We start from the raw sequence: 18,383 nt of genomic DNA, 5'->3' as shown, positions 1-18,383 counted from the left end.
AGTGCAGGACCCAGCACTTGGCCTTGTTGAACCTCATACAGCTGGCCTCGGCCCATCAATCCAGCCTGTCCAGATCCCTCTGTAGAGCCTCCCTACCCTCGAGCAGATCAACTGTCCCTCCCAACTTGGTGTTGTCTGCAAACTTGCTGAGGGTGCATTTGATCCCCTTCATCCAGATCATTGATAAAGATATTAAACAGAACTGGCCCCAATACTGAGCTCTGGGGACCGCTCGTGACTGGCTGCCAACTGGATTTAACTCCATTTATCACCACTCTTTGGGCTTGGCCATCCAGCCAGTTTTGTACCCAGCGAACAGTACACCCGTCCAAGCCATGAGCAGCCAGTTCGTCCAGCAGAATGCTGTGGGAAACAGCATTAAAGGCTTTACTAAAGTCTACGTAGACAACATCCACAGCCTTTTCCTCATCCGCTAAGCGGGTCAGAGGCTACAGCTTCTAGCAATCATTTCATTATAACTACATTAGAAATTTTATATGGCTTCATTTGATCTGCAATTTTTATTTTCAAGACTATAAACATAGTAATGTTGTTTGTTGTTTTGAATTAGTCTAGCTATGGCTTAGAGCCTTGCTTGTTGCTGCAGGCCAGCAAGTTACAGCAAGTCAGCTGAACTCTGGTAAGACTCTGTGTGCTTGCTTTCATCTGCAGCAAAGGTGAGGTAATGTGAATCCCCTTAGCTTAGAGGGGGGGGTTGTCTTTTATTACAAGCAAAGTGAAACGCAAATAGTTACTGGGTTCTACCTGATACATGGTAACTTTTTTAAGCTAAAATACCTTAATTGTGAGTATGAAAATGACATATTTATTTCTTATTGAAAAAGATACTTCTAGTTATTCCCTCACTGAAATTAGCCCTTTCAATCTTCAGAGACTTTGCTAGTTGATAAGTATGTAGCTACTGTGCAGATAATGGAGAGCCTAAGGCCTCAGCTATGCTGGTACTTGTAAATATGCATGAAACCATCTTCAGAGAGGAGCATAGCCTCCAGTATTAGCACTGTTGTAAAACATGTTGTAACTGAGTTGAGAGCTTCATAGAGAGGTTCTTTTATTACGCAGTTTTGACCAGCCAGTCTTGGGGGGGTGGGGAAGAGAAAAAAAATCCACGCCCAAACTATATAGGAAATAAGCAGCAACTGTTGTAACTATAGCCATGTTGGCAAATGCACTGTTGGAAGAACCAAGCTTGACAGCTCTTTTTGAAGACAGTTATAACTAAAACAGTTCAAGGTTTGTTTTGTTTTGCAGACTATCCTTTTAAATGTTAATTATGTTCTAACAAGCTGATAGACTCCAGCATTATTAGACACTGAGCTAGTAACGATCCCCATATTTAAACTGCCTAACACATTATTTGTGTTGTCACTAATTTTTTTGCAAAAAATTCAAAATGATGAGTAATGAAAGAGTAATGATGATGATGATGAGTCCAGCTCTAAGGATGGATCTACACCATTGCTTTAAGAGAAAAGAAGAATAAATAAACAATCTATAGTTCTCTCATGGGTATAAAACAACCTACTCCACCCTATGCCAGTTTAGGATAACATCTGAATGAGCACTCTAGGGGAAATATTGTAGAAAACTAAGCTCCAGATAACCTCACCCTGGACCCAGGTCCTAACCTCCTTTATCTAATGCATGAGATAAAAGACTTTTGCCTGTTATTTAAAGCTATACTGATATGTTGGGTTATAACACTTTCATGCAAATTCATCTATTAGAGAAATGTATTTGCCCCTTTCATTTGAGAAATACAAATAAAAAGCAATGTTTTATTTTTTAGGTCACATGATTAAGGCACTCAAAAGATGTGCAATCCTAAAAAAATTTATGATTACCTATGCAGTCTCAGTCTGCTTCTTGAACACATGTGTTATGATACCAACCTTGATTAGCAGTATTGTTTTTCACAGTATAAATCAACAATCTGAGCAGATGATGTGCGTAAAATAATTCACAGGCTATAAACTGAGTTGACATGTTAGCAGCATTCTTGTCTCATTTGCCACAGCCAAAGCAGGGCCCAAGCTTGACTTCAAAGGTCAGGACTGAAGGATATTGTAGAGAATAATAGAATAATGCAGATTTCTTGTCCCTTCTGTCTTTTTTATGAGTGCTAGAACTTCTAAATAGTGTATTTTAGTATAGATCTCTTTGAACCTGAAATTAATAGAAAACACATTACTGTGGTAAATGTGAAGCTCTAGAACTTCAGTTTTGTTAACTATCTATACAGTCATCCCTGTACTCCTTTCACGATCCTTAAAACATCCAAAGGAAAGGATCTGCTAGAAGAGAGACAAATTATATATTGGTTAGATTTACTGCTGGTGAAAACTGTAGGGGAAAGCCTTACAAAGGGGCGAGACAGGAGATTAGGGTGTCCACTGACTGAGATATGTCTAAATTGTGACTAAAGCAGGTCCTAAAAGTGGAATGAAGGCTTTTTATTCTGGGAGAGAAAACGGAGTACACTATCCTGTCATTGTCCCTGAGGGTACTTTTAGACTCATGTCCCTCAGCTAAAAGGGATGTGGTTGCTTAGCCCCTCTTCAGTCTACTGTGGGAAGGGAGGTAAAAGGTTTGCTTGTGTGTGAGCTCATCCCCACCTGTGCCACCGTAGCTGCATCACTAAGCAGCAGTGACTTGCCAGATGCAAGCGATGCCAGGAGCCTGCTCTGTGGGTGAAGAGCTCTTGGCTAGCATGCAGAGCAAGTCCTGGCTTTTGCTGCCAGAAGTGAACAAGGCAATTCTGGCACAGAGGCAGTCAGCAGGACCCACTGAATGCCTTAGTGCCCAGCTGGGACTATGCACAGGCATTGGTGCTGGAGAGGTTAAAGCTGGGCTGTAGATGTGAGATGTTCTAGCAAACCATATCCTATTCACGGGCCGTAGATTGGCAGCAGGGGCCAATAAACATCTGCCTGTGTTTTGTACTCCGGATGCAGTGGAAGCAGAAGTGTTCAGTGCTCATAATTTCAGTTGTCTCCTCTCCAGGCCTCTGACCATATGGCAGCACTTTTTGGAGGTCTTGGGCTCTAATCCTGACTGCACCATTCATCCCACTGTGTGATCCCAGGAAGTGTGTCTGTTTCTGTTCCTCCATCTGTAAAACAAGAGCAGCAATAATCTCCTCCCATAGCTCAGCCAAATTCACTGATATTTATGAGGCATTTGGATGTTACAGTAGTGAACAGGGGAAGAAAAGCATGATGAATGAGCAAGGCTGTGTTATTTGCGTACAGTGCAGGGAAACAAGGTGGCGACCGTTAGCTGGATTGTGAGGATAACAATGACAGCATTTCCAGAGTATCATCAGTCCTTAGTACTCAGCCTTCTTAAAGCAGGGAGAGTGAGCTGAGCATGCATACATCAGAGAGGGCTAGCTGAAGGTTGTATGGACGTTGGTGAATGTAGCTTTTCCTAAGTAATTGTCTTCCCAGTTGGTGTTTGTGTGAGGTATGATAATATTAGTCCTGCATATTGCTGTTATTAGGGCAAACTAGGTTTGAATGAAATTGTATATTTTCTGTGTCTCTTTCTCACCAGTTTGTGACCATTTTCATGCATACAGAATGCTGTCATAAACCAGTAAATTAGAAGCACAAACATAAACGGAAAATAATTTAAGATAAAGGGGTTTTGTTTGTCTCCTCGTAGGCTGTGAGGTCACTTAAAGAAACAATTGAAGACTGTTGGGATCAAGATGCTGAAGCTCGACTAACAGCCCAGTGTGCTGAGGAAAGGATGGCAGAACTCATGATGATTTGGGAGAGAAATAAATCAGTTAGTCCAACGGTCAACCCTATGTCAACTGCCATGCAAAATGAGCGGTAAGAAGAGAAAACATTTGGTTTTAGTCAGCAGCAAATGCCCAATGCAATGCTCAGCTCACTCCAGGAAGGAAGCTAGATCACACTGCTAGCTTAACATTTCTGCACCCATGAAGCGGGTATGTGTTACGTGAGCTGGTCTGCATATGGGTATTGTATGACATGATCCTGATTGCTTGTGTTCTTAAGATGTCCTATGTGTCCCCAGTATTCAGGCACCTTTTATGTTAACAACTGTACTTCATACAGAGGGGCGTTTTAAACTGAACTTAGGCAAATTGTCTTAACAGGCTTGTAAAGATAGGAAGTGACTATGAATTGTCTTTAAGGACTCTTGCTAAATGATGCATAAAACTTCCGTTCAAAGTGTTCTGCTAAAAACCATGAATTTGCAGGCAATGAGAGTTCAGGAAATCGCGGAGTCTCAAACCTGTAGCTTTTCAGTTAAAGAACCACAGGGCCATCATTTGTCATTGTTATTCTGACCCAGGGAGAGAAGTGCTGCACATTCTCTGCTTACATATGATCCAGAGGGAGTGAGAATTTGCAGAACTGACATCAATGCTTAATAGTATACACTAGAGATCTGGATTTGAGAGAAGAGTAATGTTGCTGTATATGGCAGTGTTTATTGTCATGAAAAAAATTATGTTCAAATCATAGAATACCTAAATTGTTAAAATAATAGATTTTTCATGGTTTAGGACCTTGTGACTTTTTCCTAGCATCACTTTCTCTGTCTTGTGTGTTCCATTCTTGTTGCCCTCCTTCAGCATTACTTCTCTGCAACTAGAGCAGTACCTTAGCAGTGACCTGGACAAACAGTGTATTGGACAAATAGAAGAAAATTACTGTTATCAGACTTAGTTGTATAAATAACATCCGTGACAGAATTGCTGTCCTAGTAAAATCAATTTTCTGCTACCCATGATTTTTCAAGGATGTTACTGTAAGATTTCAGTTTGTACTGTATCTGTCCTTAGTTTATGCATGAAAAGAAACAGAAGGACATTCAGCTCTCTTAAATGAGAGGCTTTATAATATGAGGTGATTTTTACATATATGATCTTAATATCACTTATTTTTTCTTAAAGGAATCTGTCACATCATAGGCGCGTATCAAAGATAAGGCCATATCCAGATTACTCTTCCTCTTCCTACATTGAAGATTCAATCCACCACACTGACAGCATAGTGAAGAACATTTCTTCTGAACATTCGATATCCACTACACCATTGACTTCAGGGGAAAAGAATAGAAACTCCATTAACTATGAGCGGCAACAAGCGCAAGCTCGCATCCCTAGTCCTGAGACAAGTGTCACCAGTTTGTCCACCAATACTACTACCACCAATACAACTGGCCTCACTCCTAGCACTGGCATGACCACCATATCCGAAATGCCTTATTCGGATGAAACAAACTTACATACTACAAATGTCATGCAGCCAGGTGGGCCCACCCCTGTTTGTCTGCAGCTAACAGAGGAGGACTTAGAGACAAATAAATTGGATCCAAAAGAAGTGGATAAGAACCTGAAAGAAAGTTCTGATGAGAATCTGATGGAACATTCACTTAAGCAGTTTAGCGGGCCAGATCCACTCAGCAGCACTAGTTCCAGCTTGCTTTATCCACTGATAAAACTTGCAGTAGAGGTGACAGGACAACAGGACTTCACACAGGCTGGCAATGGTCAAGCATGTTTGATTCCAGATGTCCCATCTGCTCAGGTCTATCCTCTACCCAAGCAACAGAACCTTCCGAAGAGGCCTACTAGCCTCCCCCTAAACACCAAAAATTCAACGAAGGAGCCACGGTTAAAATTTGGTGGCAAGCACAAATCAAACTTGAAGCAAGTGGAAACAGGCGTTGCGAAGATGAACACTATCAATGCTGCAGAACCTCATGTTGTGACAGTTACCATGAACGGAGTGGCTGGGAGAAGCCACAGCATAAACTCTCATGCTGGCACAACCCAATACACCAACGGCACAGTGCCGTCTGGCCAGACAACCAGTTCGGTAGCGCAGAGGGCCCAGGAAATGCTTCAGAACCAGTTCAGTGGAGAGGATAGTCGGCTGAATATTAATTCGAGCCCTGATGAGCATGAACCCTTGTTGAGGCGGGAGCAGCAGGTTGGCCATGATGAAGGTGTTCTGGACCGCCTAGTAGACAGGAGAGAGCGACCACTGGATAATGGCCGAACAAATGCCAATAACAACAACAGTAATCCGTGTCCAGGGCAAGACACAGCTACAGTCAGTATCCAGAATGTAGTGAGAAATCCTGGGCAGACCCAAACTAGAAGAGCACAGAGGCCTAATTCGCTGGATCTATCAGCCACAAATAGTTTGGATAGCAGTAGTATGCAGTGTAAGTGCCTGCAGGACTTGAACAGTTTCCCTGACACTTTTTTACTTAATAACTACGTATATCTGCTTGAATAGAAAATACTTCTGTCTCTTCTGTCCCTCCCCAAAGCATGCTTGCTAAATCCCATATAAATTTAATTTCTATCAGCACAATTTCAATCTTCTTGATAAAGTCCTGTCTCCATCAACTCCAGCACATGTTAGGTCACTATCTTCCTTCCACATACATGGAATAAATCTGTCCCTTTATAACCTGTCTACTCTGACTCTAGGAAGGGAGTAATTTCTAACTTTCATTATTCCTTGCAAGGCACCTACCTTGGCAGCTGCAAAGTATATTGAAAAAGCTTCCTGTTTCTTCCTTCAGGGGCACATTATACCTTCTTTTCCTTATTTTTCCTCATTCTCTTAAGAGTAGGTGGCTCGAAGATGCATTGATTAAAATATTTTATTATAGCTACTTATATGCTTCATTACTTTTAAAGCAACTGATTTTACTGTATTAGCCCAGCCTAGACAGAGGGTCAGGCATTCTCTATTTTGCTATCTGAGCTCCAACAATTATGGCAATCCTTTGTCAGTTTACCATGTACATATTAAAAATTAATCAAAGTAGTTAGAGAAGGAATTGATTTTAATAGACTCCTTCAGAATAACTGCCTTAAAAGTTTTACGGCCAAAGATCTAAGAGGTTACAATGGGGCTCTCCTTTTTACAGTGAGAATGTAATCATGTAGTTACAGTTAAATTGGGTACATCCTCTGAGTTTGACTTTGGGCCTGTTGGAGCTGTTGGAAAGTCCTCCTAGTGTGCATTTTTAAGAGAATGTATTTCCAGAACGCGCTGCTATCTTTGAAAGGTGCTTGCAAACGTCTGACTATGTTTAGACAGGCGCTGTGATACTAGTGAAATAGTCTGGGGTGCCAGGCATGTTTGGAAAGAAAAGGTTTAGAAACAAAACAGAACAGATCTTTAAAGAAATTTAGTTGAATATTCAGCAGTGGAATGTTTAAGCCTTCCTTTTAAGTAGGAAACCTTAATTTTTGTCTTAACATGTTGACTTGAGTTGAAATCTTACTGAGGTAAAGAAAAAAGTCTATTGCAGTAACTGTCTTCAATTGAAGGTTAAGTTAAAAGAAAGGGTTTGAAGGTTATATAAAGTGAAAATTTTTTTAACAATCAGATTCCTGCTGCTGAAATTTTATCCTTGATAAACTTGATTTTGCCAGTTTTGCAACCCAACATCCCAAATCCTGACTTAGGATCTTAACAGAGAATGGACCGTTTTGTCTTCAGGTGAAGTAGGATTAGGGGACCTATGATTTACTTATGCTATTAAAAGTTTAGCCTTTGCTGTCCTGTAGTAGCGACATTTTTTTGTACCTCCCATTACAGGTAATATAGGATACTATGATTGCAAAAGCCCCTCAAATGTCAAATGCTGATTCTGCTGTTTGCCAATGTGCATTCAAGGTAACACAAATTACTTCACTGAAGTAATTTCTGACAGAGAACAGAATCTCACCCCTTATTTTAGTGGCAGCTAGTGTAGTTGATATACCTGTCATGCCTCTGCCACATAGTTGCTTTTGTGTGATAAGATTTTGTTCTTTTGTTCTGTTTTGCATGAGTAACAACCCTGGACTCCAGTCTAATCTTACCTTCCTCATAATACTGTTTTCTACTTTGTTTTTGTTTTTTTGTTTGTGGTTTTTTGTTTGTTTGTTTTGTTGTTGTTTTTTTCTTCAGTAGGTGACTCCTCACAGGATGGCAAATCAGGCTCAGGAGAAAAGATCAAGAAACGTGTGAAAACTCCGTACTCGCTTAAACGGTGGCGTCCTTCAACGTGGGTCATCTCCACTGAGCCGCTGCACTGCGAGGTCAACAATAATGGCAGTGACCGGGCAGTCCACTCCAAATCCAGCACTGCTGTTTACCTTGCGGAAGGAGGCACTGCCACCACAATGGTATCTAAGGACGCAGGAGTGAACTGCCTGTGAAATACTTTAAAAGCCGACAAATGACCTTTTTTTTGCATTATTTGAAACAAACATGCAGAAGACATTTTAAAAAACTGCTTTCTCCTCCTCTCAGCAGCCCCTACCAAGGACTCGCTTTAAATAGATTTCAGCTATGCAGAAAATTTTTAGCTTATGCTTCCATATTTTTTTATTTTGTTTTATTTTTGAATGTTTTTGCACTTTTATTTAGTATCGCTAAAGTTAAGTCTGTCTGTTTTGACCACGGAATATATATATGTGTATCAAAAATGTGGTCTCAAAATATTTTTTTAAAAAAAATAACAAAAAAAAGTATCACTGATAATCAGTTTGGACCAGTTTCTTAAGGTCACTAAGATCATAAGCAGACTATAAGACAGGTTTGACTGCAGTGGTGTCTTGTAACCATGTTTTGATTTCTGTGCACAAGCTAGTCTGTATATTTCTATGTTACAAAGTGTATTCTCTTTTGAACCCCCTATTTTTCTTGTGTCATGTTGAAATGTGCAATAGTCTATAGTTCACAGTATGCTTTATTGAACAGTGTGTTTCTCTAAAACTGCCACATGTTCCCCTTTTTCTATTTGTTAATTTTTCCCTGACAGTTGAGCAGTCAGCCGGTCATGACAGTGAACTTTGCACACCATAGCCAGCTTGGAGCAGCTGCCTATATCGCATTGTGCTCTGAGGTGACAATGCATGAATTTTCCCCAACTTGAAAGGGCTTTTAAAAAGGAACAACAACAAAAAAAAACCCTGAGCTCAGTACCTTTCCTTTGATCCTTCCAAATCAAAATATGTTTCCTTTATAGTAGTAGATGCCAGCCTGTGAAGTTCTGAGTAACAAAACATTGAACAAATGTAAGGAAATAGTCAGCCATTTTTTCCATTTTATTTTGTGTGCAGTTTCACCCCCTGTATTTATGTAAAACCTTATTTAGATCACTAATGACGTACACTGAAACATACATTTTATTCAGAAATCTTAATAACTGTCAAAAGGTCTAGTGAAGATAGATTGCAAACATATCTTGTTTATACAGAGGAAAAATCATGAATCTTATTTGGCACAAAACAGTTTTGTGATGAGTCACAAATCTTTCCTGATTTACCTCTGCAGACAGTCTGGGGTAAAATCAGTCTGATTACTTATGCAAGTAGTACATCCTAATTGACTGTTATTGCTGAGGTGAAACTCGTCCTCCCTTCAGAGTTTTTAGAGCCCCTCATTCATCTTGTTAAAATTTATTGCATGCTTTTAAAATTCATGGTTATGAGTGTTTGCGGGGGAGGGTTGGTTGGGGTTTTTTTCCCCCCTCTGCTTAGACCCTTCTTTCAGTTTGTATGCACATTGATTTTAGGCATCAGTGAACATGAATGTAATGTCTGTTGAGATAAATTGTTTTTTCACCATCTCAAGTAAACTTCATCTTTCTTTGGAATGATTGTTCTTACTGTCTGCTGAAAGAAAATCAATTTCGCTATTGGTCAGGATGCCTAAGAAATATCCTTCCAGCTGAGAAATATTCTTTCTGATTGAAAACACTTCAGTAAAAACTATTTAGGTAAACAAAGATAAAACACATGTCTTTGGTACTGAGTAAAGTTTTATCACTTTATCTGAAAACTGGTGATGTTCAAAGAAAGAAAAATCTCTTCAGTCAGCCTGCCAAACTCCTGTGGCAGGATACTGGCAGCAAACAATTGCCTTCCCCAGCCTGTCTCCTTTCAGCTGACTAAAACAGATGCTCTGTGCTTTCAAGCTCATTTGTTTCCTTGCTGTTATATTATTTTTTCCCCCTGAGGTAAACTTTGCCAACCCTGTTCTTCTGTATCTGGTGATGCAACTAGCATAATATATGCCTTGCTGCATCTGATTCTTGCTGTTTCCCAAACTCCCTTGTTTATGCTTGATTGCTATGATTTTCTCTTGTAACACTTCTTAATGTTTCTTAGATTCTCCTAGGTATCTCTAAGAGATAACTCTACAAATCCAGACTTTGATTAAATGTAGTTGTAGAAATACAAGCCATGAGACACATTTTGGCCTCCCTATGTTCTTTAAGCACCAGTTCAAGAAGTACCTTTTGTCTCTAAGGCGTAATTCTGCTACCCGCCTGTATAAATATACAGTTATATTTCATTTCTTCAGAAATCCAGCCTTTCTCTGGTTTTGCTTTTAATTCACTCTCTGGCTTCCCATCTGCTGCAATCTTGCATCCCAGATGTTGAAAACCTGCCAGTTGCTCAGCTGGGTTTCAAGACCTGAATCAGAATTTTTGGCATTCTGTTCATAATGCTGGCTGTGGTTTTCTTCTCTTTTGGCCTTCTTTGAGTCTCCATTTGAAGTACGGTATGTTGTTTTGTGATGATCGCTGTATCATGCATACTGAAGATTCTTCACTCCTTTCCCAGTGACTTTTTGCTTTGCCTTGCATGTATCATCCATCAGCGTTTCAGAATGTGGGCTGAAAAAAGCATATTTAGGACACTTACTGAACTTGAAACACTCTGGAGAGAGAAAAGTTATTTGCTCTGACTACTGCTTCTTTCTGCTAAGATGGATTTGCACCAGTCTTCTAGCCTTTCTTTTCAGGCCAATCCTTTGTAAGAAATCCAACTTTTTTATGCCCAATGCAATCAAAATCATTCTAATACCAGATGAAAATGTTCTGCAGTTTTACTTAAACATTCTTAAAGCAAACATGATGGTTTCTTTTCCTTTATCAATTTCTATCACTTGCTGGAAGGCTTTTGGGATGAATTATAATTAGTAGAAAGTACTGGCCTTGTAATCTACCATGGATAAAATATAATTTGTAACATGATGGAATTACGTACTTTATCACAAAATACCCTATAGATTAAATAGAGAAAAACTATTTTTAAAGGTCAGTCGAAACAAACTCTTAAGTAGGTACCAAAATACTGTAATTCTGCACAGCTAGATGAGATCAGATTAGCAGTTTGGTTTTAATGCTTAATTTAGCAATGCCCCTTTTTTGCTCATAGCACATAATCCAATTTCCACAGAATACTTTCTCTGTAAATTAAATGATATTGAATTGTATCTCATACCATGGGGAATCCTTCTTAACCAAACAAAATACATGTAAGAGAGAGAATTCTACGGATCAGACACATGGATAGTTGATAAATGTACTATAATCAGGGGAAACAAATGTGTTCTATTTCTTTATGGGGCTTTTTGTGTTTTTTGTTTTTTTTTTTTTAAGAGAAAAGGATGAAAGTTGATAATTTTCTATCAGTTTCTCATGTATATTACAGACAAGATAAATATAGCAAAATGAAAATAGAATGATAGTGTAAATACCTATGAATTGTGCCACTGTCAAATAGGCAACAGTAGAATATTTGCTATGGTAATTTATAATGTATAATTCAAGTAAAATGTTAGAACAAACATTTGTGATGTTTGTATATATAAGCCAGAATCCAAAATCTTACTGGTTTTAGAAAATGATGTGCTAGTAGAAGCCAGAAGAGTTGCTTAGGTTAATGCATTGTCTCTTTTTCTGTTTCTTATAATAGAGATACTCACCAACATAACATGGTTTTTAGAATGTGAATTCTAACCATTTGAACAGACATGCCTCATAGATTGATTTTCTTCTAAAACTGATATTTACAGGTCAGATTATCTGCAACACTTCCCCTGAATTTGCTTATAATGCTCTATAGCTTCATGTCCTAAACAATTAGTATTCAAAATGCTTTTCTTGAAACTCCACCATGCACTTAATTTGCACAGCTAAAGGTAAAGGAATTCCTTATCTAAAAGAAAACCAATTGATATTGTCATCATTAGAATATCCTCAGAAACAAAGAACACTTCTGCTTGTGTTTTGCTTTCTTACTGCCTTTCATTTGTGTCTTGTTTCCATATAGAAAATTACCTAATTTTCAAAGGCAACACAGTTTCATTTTCTCAGTGCACTGGGGACAAAAACCAATGCATGGATGCTGGCAGGTTTCAGGAAACAAACAACAAAAAAACCCCCACCTTATAAATATGTTTAGAAAGTATGTATTTTCCCACCTGTCAACTTTCTCTAAAAGAAATCCTTAATCCTACCTGCCTCAGAAAGGAGAATAAGGAAGTTCTGTATTGGTATGGAATAGATTATTGGGCCAAATTTAATAATAATGAATTGTTACTTAAAAAAATATATCTGTATACATTGTATATGCCATAGTTTCAGTGTTCAGTGTGTTTTGCTCCAATGATACTCCTTTTTTAAATGGTAAAAAAAATAGTCCACTAATATAACATTACTAAGTCTATGTTAAGATTATAATTTTCTTTCATGAAAAATACTCAAAAGATCATAGCCATTCTGCCATTGAAACGTTATTATGGAAAGTTCCAGCCTAATTAGGGATAATTTTCAAATTCAAGTATTTAGTCAATACAGGAGAAATTATTTATGCTGTAATTTTTACTTGTATAAAAATGATGGCAGTTCCCATTGCCGAAACAGGCCGGTTTTAAGTCATAAAAATAATAGTTGCTGAGCACAGTAGCATATACATGACCTGATGTCTAATTGGGAAATTTGGAGCAGCTTATCAAAGAAGAAAAAAAAAAAAAGGATTGATTAGTCTACGAAAGTTGGATTATAGACTAGATGACTTAGTATTTTGCATAAATTTGGATTATTTGAATTTTTTTGTCTGGTCTCCCACTACCCGTTTTAACAGGTAAATACATTAACCTCCTTTTTTTAATGTGCTGCTTATTTTTTGTTCAGCTTCAAGCCTTTCTTCAGTGAAAAAGCTATACATATTCCAGTGAAGCCAAATACATATTTTTTAATGTAAACTCTGTATGTATTTAGATGCATATGTATGTTGTGCGTGAGTTCCAGCGTTAAATTCTGTGAGTTACAGCATCAGATGGTAGCACTGGTAGCAAGTATAATGTTCTTTTTCATATGCCATTTTTAAGTTGTCTTTAGTGCATCCCAGTAAAATTGGGATCAGACTGTGACATATAGTCCAGTAGTGCAAGATCTCCCATGACAGATTTGTCACTGATTGTTTAGGTGGAATGGATTTATGAGAGAGAGAGAGAGGGAGAGAAAGCTGGGAATGCAGATGACAAAATTTATCTGAAGCTGAGTAATTTAAGGTACCTCTCTTGAAGATCAAAAAATAACCAGAATACTAAATACCTGATAATTTTTACAAGGCTTTTTTATGTAGTAGCTATAGTTATGTATGTGGTTGCTATTTAAACATAGCATTCTAGTCCATTAAATCCAATTACATTTTAGGCTTCTACATTGTTATATAAAACTGTAGCTGTAGAAGTACATCCCTTTTTTTGATCCCACCTCAGTAGGTTCAGTTTTGATGTGACATAGTAACAAATCAGATTCCCCATTTTGAGGTTTCTTCTGTACCGACTAAAATTGGTAGCAGAACTTTCACTTCTGCAGATAACAGATAAGGCACTCCTGCGAATCACAATGGGAGTTATGTTTAGCAGAAGTGTATCTGAGGAAATCAACATCTAATCGGCTAGTGCTTGAGCCAAATGCTGTTGAAATCGAAGGAGTCTGCCATTGGTTATGAGCAAAGGAGGGTTGGGTTCTGCTGGCAGTGGTTTTAAAAATTTCTTGGGAGGATTAGCCCTGGGAAAGCTAAGGCAGAATGCGGGAGCACATGGGCAAACCCTGGCTACTGACGTCTTGAGGGGTGTTAGCCGATGCCTCGGTTCAGGCTGTCAGGCTAGGTCAGTACCAGTGCAGCTGTGGTTATTGTCGGGAAGCGGAACTGCACCAGTGGGAGTGGAAGGTTTCAACACCAAAGCCCTTTAATGTTTATCTGGGCTTCATGCAGGTCTGATTTAGTGGCTGCTGTGGTGCGTTACTAATATGCATTACTTTTTATGGCCATTTCTATTTATTTCACTGTGGTTTAATACGTATATGTGCATAATAAGCAGGAACTAGTCGGAGCTACGTTAATTTATAATGTAATTGTCAGATATTTTTAAAAGCCTATTGATCAGCAATTGTGTAAATTTGCAAGTCATTCAGTTGGTTAACTTCAATGCATACGTCATGCTTCAACAGACACAGTAACTGTCACAGTAAGGAAGGATTTCTTCAAAGCTCTTGCAGGCTTCTGCAGACATATTACAGGAGCATACATCCATCAGGGGCATAGCATCTTGCCTGGTAACTATTTTAAAGCAGAAATAATGAGCCTTTATAACTTCCTAGTTTCAAGGTCTGACAAAAGTCAATTTTTTTAATCCATTCACTTGTTTTTAAGACAGAGCAAAAACGTGTGAGGTTTATTTCTAGAGCACTTGATTCACTTTTTTTGTGCTTCAGAACTGTATCGCGAAGTATCACACTTCAATCTTGTTTATTCAAAAGGAAGGAAAATAGTTAATGTTTCTGTAGTTTGTAAAAAGTCACAAGAACAAAGAAACAGGCAAGTCCAAGTTATAGCTGACTTTCGTTTGTCACTTTTGAATTTCCTGATTTGTGACTCTCCTCTCTCTTTCACACTGTTAAAATGTATTTTAAAAGGTTTGTATGTAATGTTTCTTGTCTGCTTTTTGTCTCTAGAGGAAAGTGTGCTCTATTCACATTTATATAAGCTGGAATAATATTTTACAATCACTGTTGATTATTTTCCCCCTGAATGCAGTATAAGAGGAAAATGAACGTGGCAAAGACTGATTTCTAGGGTTTGGTCTTCTGTAGAAGCTGAAATAAGGAGATGTGAAACTGCCATTTTCCTTACAAAAGACTGTAAAGAGAGCATTACTTTCTGAGCGAGCTTTTCTGGGGAAGAGGGGGAGAAACCCTAGAATATGGAGTCTCATCAGAACCCTTTTGTTAACGGGTATTTTTGGTTTTTCTCTCAAATGACTGAGGAAATATCATGTATGAATTTATAAATAATTGCTTTCAGTTATTTCTTTTGTATAAGCTGCCCAATACCCTTGCTATGCTGTATAAGTTGTGTTTCATGGAACAGTGCGAGTATGAAATAAAAAGCTAATTTTTGGTTTTTAATCATCTGTGGATGCCACTATGAAAGCTGACATTGTTAAAGCCACTACAGAGTTTTCTATGAATACTTGTAAGAATTGCTTTGTTATATATAAACCTAAATAAAGAGATTGTATTGATACAGAGACATTGGATAAGAACATTTAAAAGGCTATTCTTTAGGTCTAAAAGAAAAGGCTTGCTGTAAAATGGTGCATTATTCCATTTATTAAAGATCATATTAATGACAAAAAGCACAGTCTTTTGTGGGTTTTTCATATATTATTGGCCATGAGTAATAAGACGTGCTCCCAGGAATGAGAGGAAAACCCCTGTTGTAGCTGTGTTTTGTTGGTTAAAGGATAAGGAAATACTTCATTACTGAGGGCTGAATAGAACTTTCAGACACCTTAGGCATGTGACAGATTGCACACTGCACTGTTATCAGATAATAATGTGAAATAATTAGGGCTTGCTGTTGCTACATTAATGCAGTGCCTTTGCTTGCTTTTTTTGCCCATTCGCACTGCTCAGCCAGTTAAGATGCTTGTATTGGCAACTAAATACCATTTTATAGGCGTTTCAAAGCAGTAGGCCTTACATGGCCTGTTGTCACACCTTGTCTGTTAAGTGTTTAAATGCAGAAAAACAAAAGAAAAAAAAAGAAAACAGAGGCATTAAACTAAATGCTTTTCTCCTTCACTTTTGGTTGGGCTGCGTTTGAGTAGAGCACAGGATTGATAGCAACCAGCCATGTGGGAGGAACACAGCAAGCAACATACCTTTGCAGGTGGGATAATTAAAATAGCAACCCCTTGTCCTTCCCACACAAACTATTGCACTCTTTCCCCTCCCCATGAGGAGAAAATGTCATGGCATTCTTACAAGCAGGAGGTTTCTCAGCCCAGAGCTGCTGTCCTGTCTGACAGAACTAGAAGAGATAGATTAAGTCGGTAGAAGGACCCTGCAAATTTCCCCCACTGACTGGCCTGAGCCAGGAGTTTGCCTGCTATGCCTCCTGAAGGTAAGGTGCTGGGAAGAGACAGGTCTTCACTGCAGTCTGCTTTGTTTTGCTTCCTGGTGTTTTTCAACTCCTGATGCAAGAACTTCATTTTAAAGGAGCTGTCTGGGATTTTTCACTTTCCAGTGAAGAGCACTTCCTCTAGTTTCCCTGTGGGGAAATTCAAGCTGAGCCATTAACTGTAATCGCCACCATACAAACGGTAGATAAGCTGTACCCATACACAGGTGATGCTGTTCATTTGATCTTGGCTTTCTCATCTCCTGTGTGACTATTGGTAGGTGTGAGGGAGTTAGTGTTCCATGGCCTGGTTGCTGCTATGGCAGGCAGCAGGATGCTGAGGCTTTAGGACATGGGTGCTTGTCCCTGTGGAGAACAGAGGGAAATTAATGCAAAATGGTCCTGAGAACTGAGTATCGCCCCCACTAATTCACCTTCCTTTCCTGACCAGAAGGAAATTACTAAATACTAAATCTTCCCTTTAAACAAGAAACGAGCCCCATCTTTCTTTCCCTTTCTAGCCATGCAAACACTCGCTGAGCTCTGAGGCAGCCATTCTGCCTGTGCACGTGGAGGGAACTCAGTTCTCAGTTCTCTTTCTGGGGCACAAACCGAGCAGTGCTGGCTGGCGTCGGGCTACCACCACACTGCAAGCTCACTTGGGCAATGGTCACCATGGCTTTGAGGCAAAGTCTTACACAAAGTGCAACTAAACTCAATGCTGTGTCACCAGAGTGGTGAACTCTTCAGTTTTGCTCCCACTGTTCCTGGGTTTGCTTTGGCCTTGGGAAGGGGTTCCACATTAGCACCAACTCTGTAGCATGAGCATCCCAGGCCCTACAGTGCTGCAACACACATCTTGCACCTTAAAGCACCAAACACTGCACTATGGGACCTCACTGCTTCCAGCACTTCATTATACGCAGTTTGGTGGGACTCATCCTGCACCTCAGTTGCTTAGTCGTTTGTATCTCTCCTCCTTACTTAATTCTTGTTAAATTATTTTTCTCTATCCACAGTGATGATTTTTGCAAGCAAATAAGGAAGTGGTGCAAGTCTTACACCTCTGTGGCCAAAGAACTACCTCCAAAACGCAAAGACAGAAGGGAGGCGGAGTGAGTAGCTTCATTTCTTGCTGTCATAAATAAGGAAGAAGCAACAAACTGAGGCAAGTAGTGTATGGTTGAGCACCTGCCTGTATTGCACATCACCTCGGCCCCACAAATGAACCTAGACAGAAACCCCTGGCTATGGGGAGGGAGCGTGACAAGCCTTGCTTCCCCTGCAAGCAGGAGGCAGACTCTGTTCCAGGCTGGATCTGCAGCCACCTTGGGGGTTTCTTTCTCAGAAAAAGATTAGGAGACTAGGAGAGTTATTGACAAGGAAAAGGTCCCTCCCTGAAAGAGAGCACTGTGCTTACGTGCAGTGGCTTGCTATTGGCTCAAGATGGCTGACCAAGGGCAGCTACAGGAGAGAGGCTGCCTAGCCAGGTCTTACTACCTACGTGTAGGGCTTTAAGGACAGGCCTGCAAAGCTCTGTGTGTCCAGAGATTTCCCAGGAGGCTGTAGCCAGGGAGAGTCAGTGGGGGCCAGGAGCGCCGGGAACCGTGTGAAGCTCTTCCCTGCCGCCATGCCCTGCGCGGCAGCTCTGCCTCGGGAATGGGGGAGAAAGTGGTGGGAGCGTTACAGCAAGCTGGGGAGGGATGCTGACCTGATCAACGCAGAAATAACAAGGGTTCCTGCACGCCCGTTCCACCTTCACTAGTGCTCTGGATGGAGGGCTGGGAGCTGGGGGGGCAGCTATGACAAAAGAAGTAGACGGTCCCATCCCCGTCCCCAGCAATTATCACTCCTTGCTGACAGCAAGAGCGGCCAAGTCCTGCCCTACCCCGGCAGGTGTGGCTGAGTCTTATCCTCAGGGCATCTGAGAAGCCTGGACTCAGCTCTGCAATAACAAAAGTGTTGCTGGTGAATTTTATTAATACTTTTTTACTGGGTGCGTGAGCTACTTAGGCTTAAGAAATAGTCTCCTTGTAGATTTCCCTGCGTGACCTCATATACTCACCTTGGCCAGCTCTCTCCTGCAGAAATAACA

General features: G+C 39.9%; 1 protein-coding gene across 3 annotated transcripts in view; it reads left to right on the top strand.

Moving 5' to 3' along the window:
* The window catches only part of BMPR2 (bone morphogenetic protein receptor type 2), a 113,638-nt gene extending 98,117 nt beyond the window's left edge, over positions 1-15,521 (top strand). Inside the window, exons 11-14 of one of the 3 annotated variants that reach the window (XM_069781736.1) lie at positions 3,688-3,860; positions 4,955-6,234; positions 7,629-7,706; positions 7,983-8,096. In XM_069781736.1, coding sequence (XP_069637837.1) covers positions 3,688-3,860; positions 4,955-6,234; positions 7,629-7,678 — 1,503 coding nt within the window. In that variant the 3' untranslated portion in view covers positions 7,679-7,706; positions 7,983-8,096. Of the gene's footprint in view, positions 1-3,687; positions 3,861-4,954; positions 6,235-7,628; positions 7,707-7,982 lie in introns of all 3 variants that reach the window. The other 2 variants (XM_069781737.1, XM_069781735.1) reach the window with 2 other exon arrangements.
* Positions 15,522-18,383: the final 2,862 nt, after the last annotated feature.

Source organism: Haliaeetus albicilla, chromosome 4 (genome assembly GCF_947461875.1).
Source record: "Haliaeetus albicilla chromosome 4, bHalAlb1.1, whole genome shotgun sequence".
Taxonomy (NCBI): Eukaryota; Metazoa; Chordata; class Aves; order Accipitriformes; family Accipitridae; genus Haliaeetus; species Haliaeetus albicilla.
Note: the sequence above shows the minus strand (reverse complement) of the source record. Positions and strands in the feature narration are given on the sequence as shown.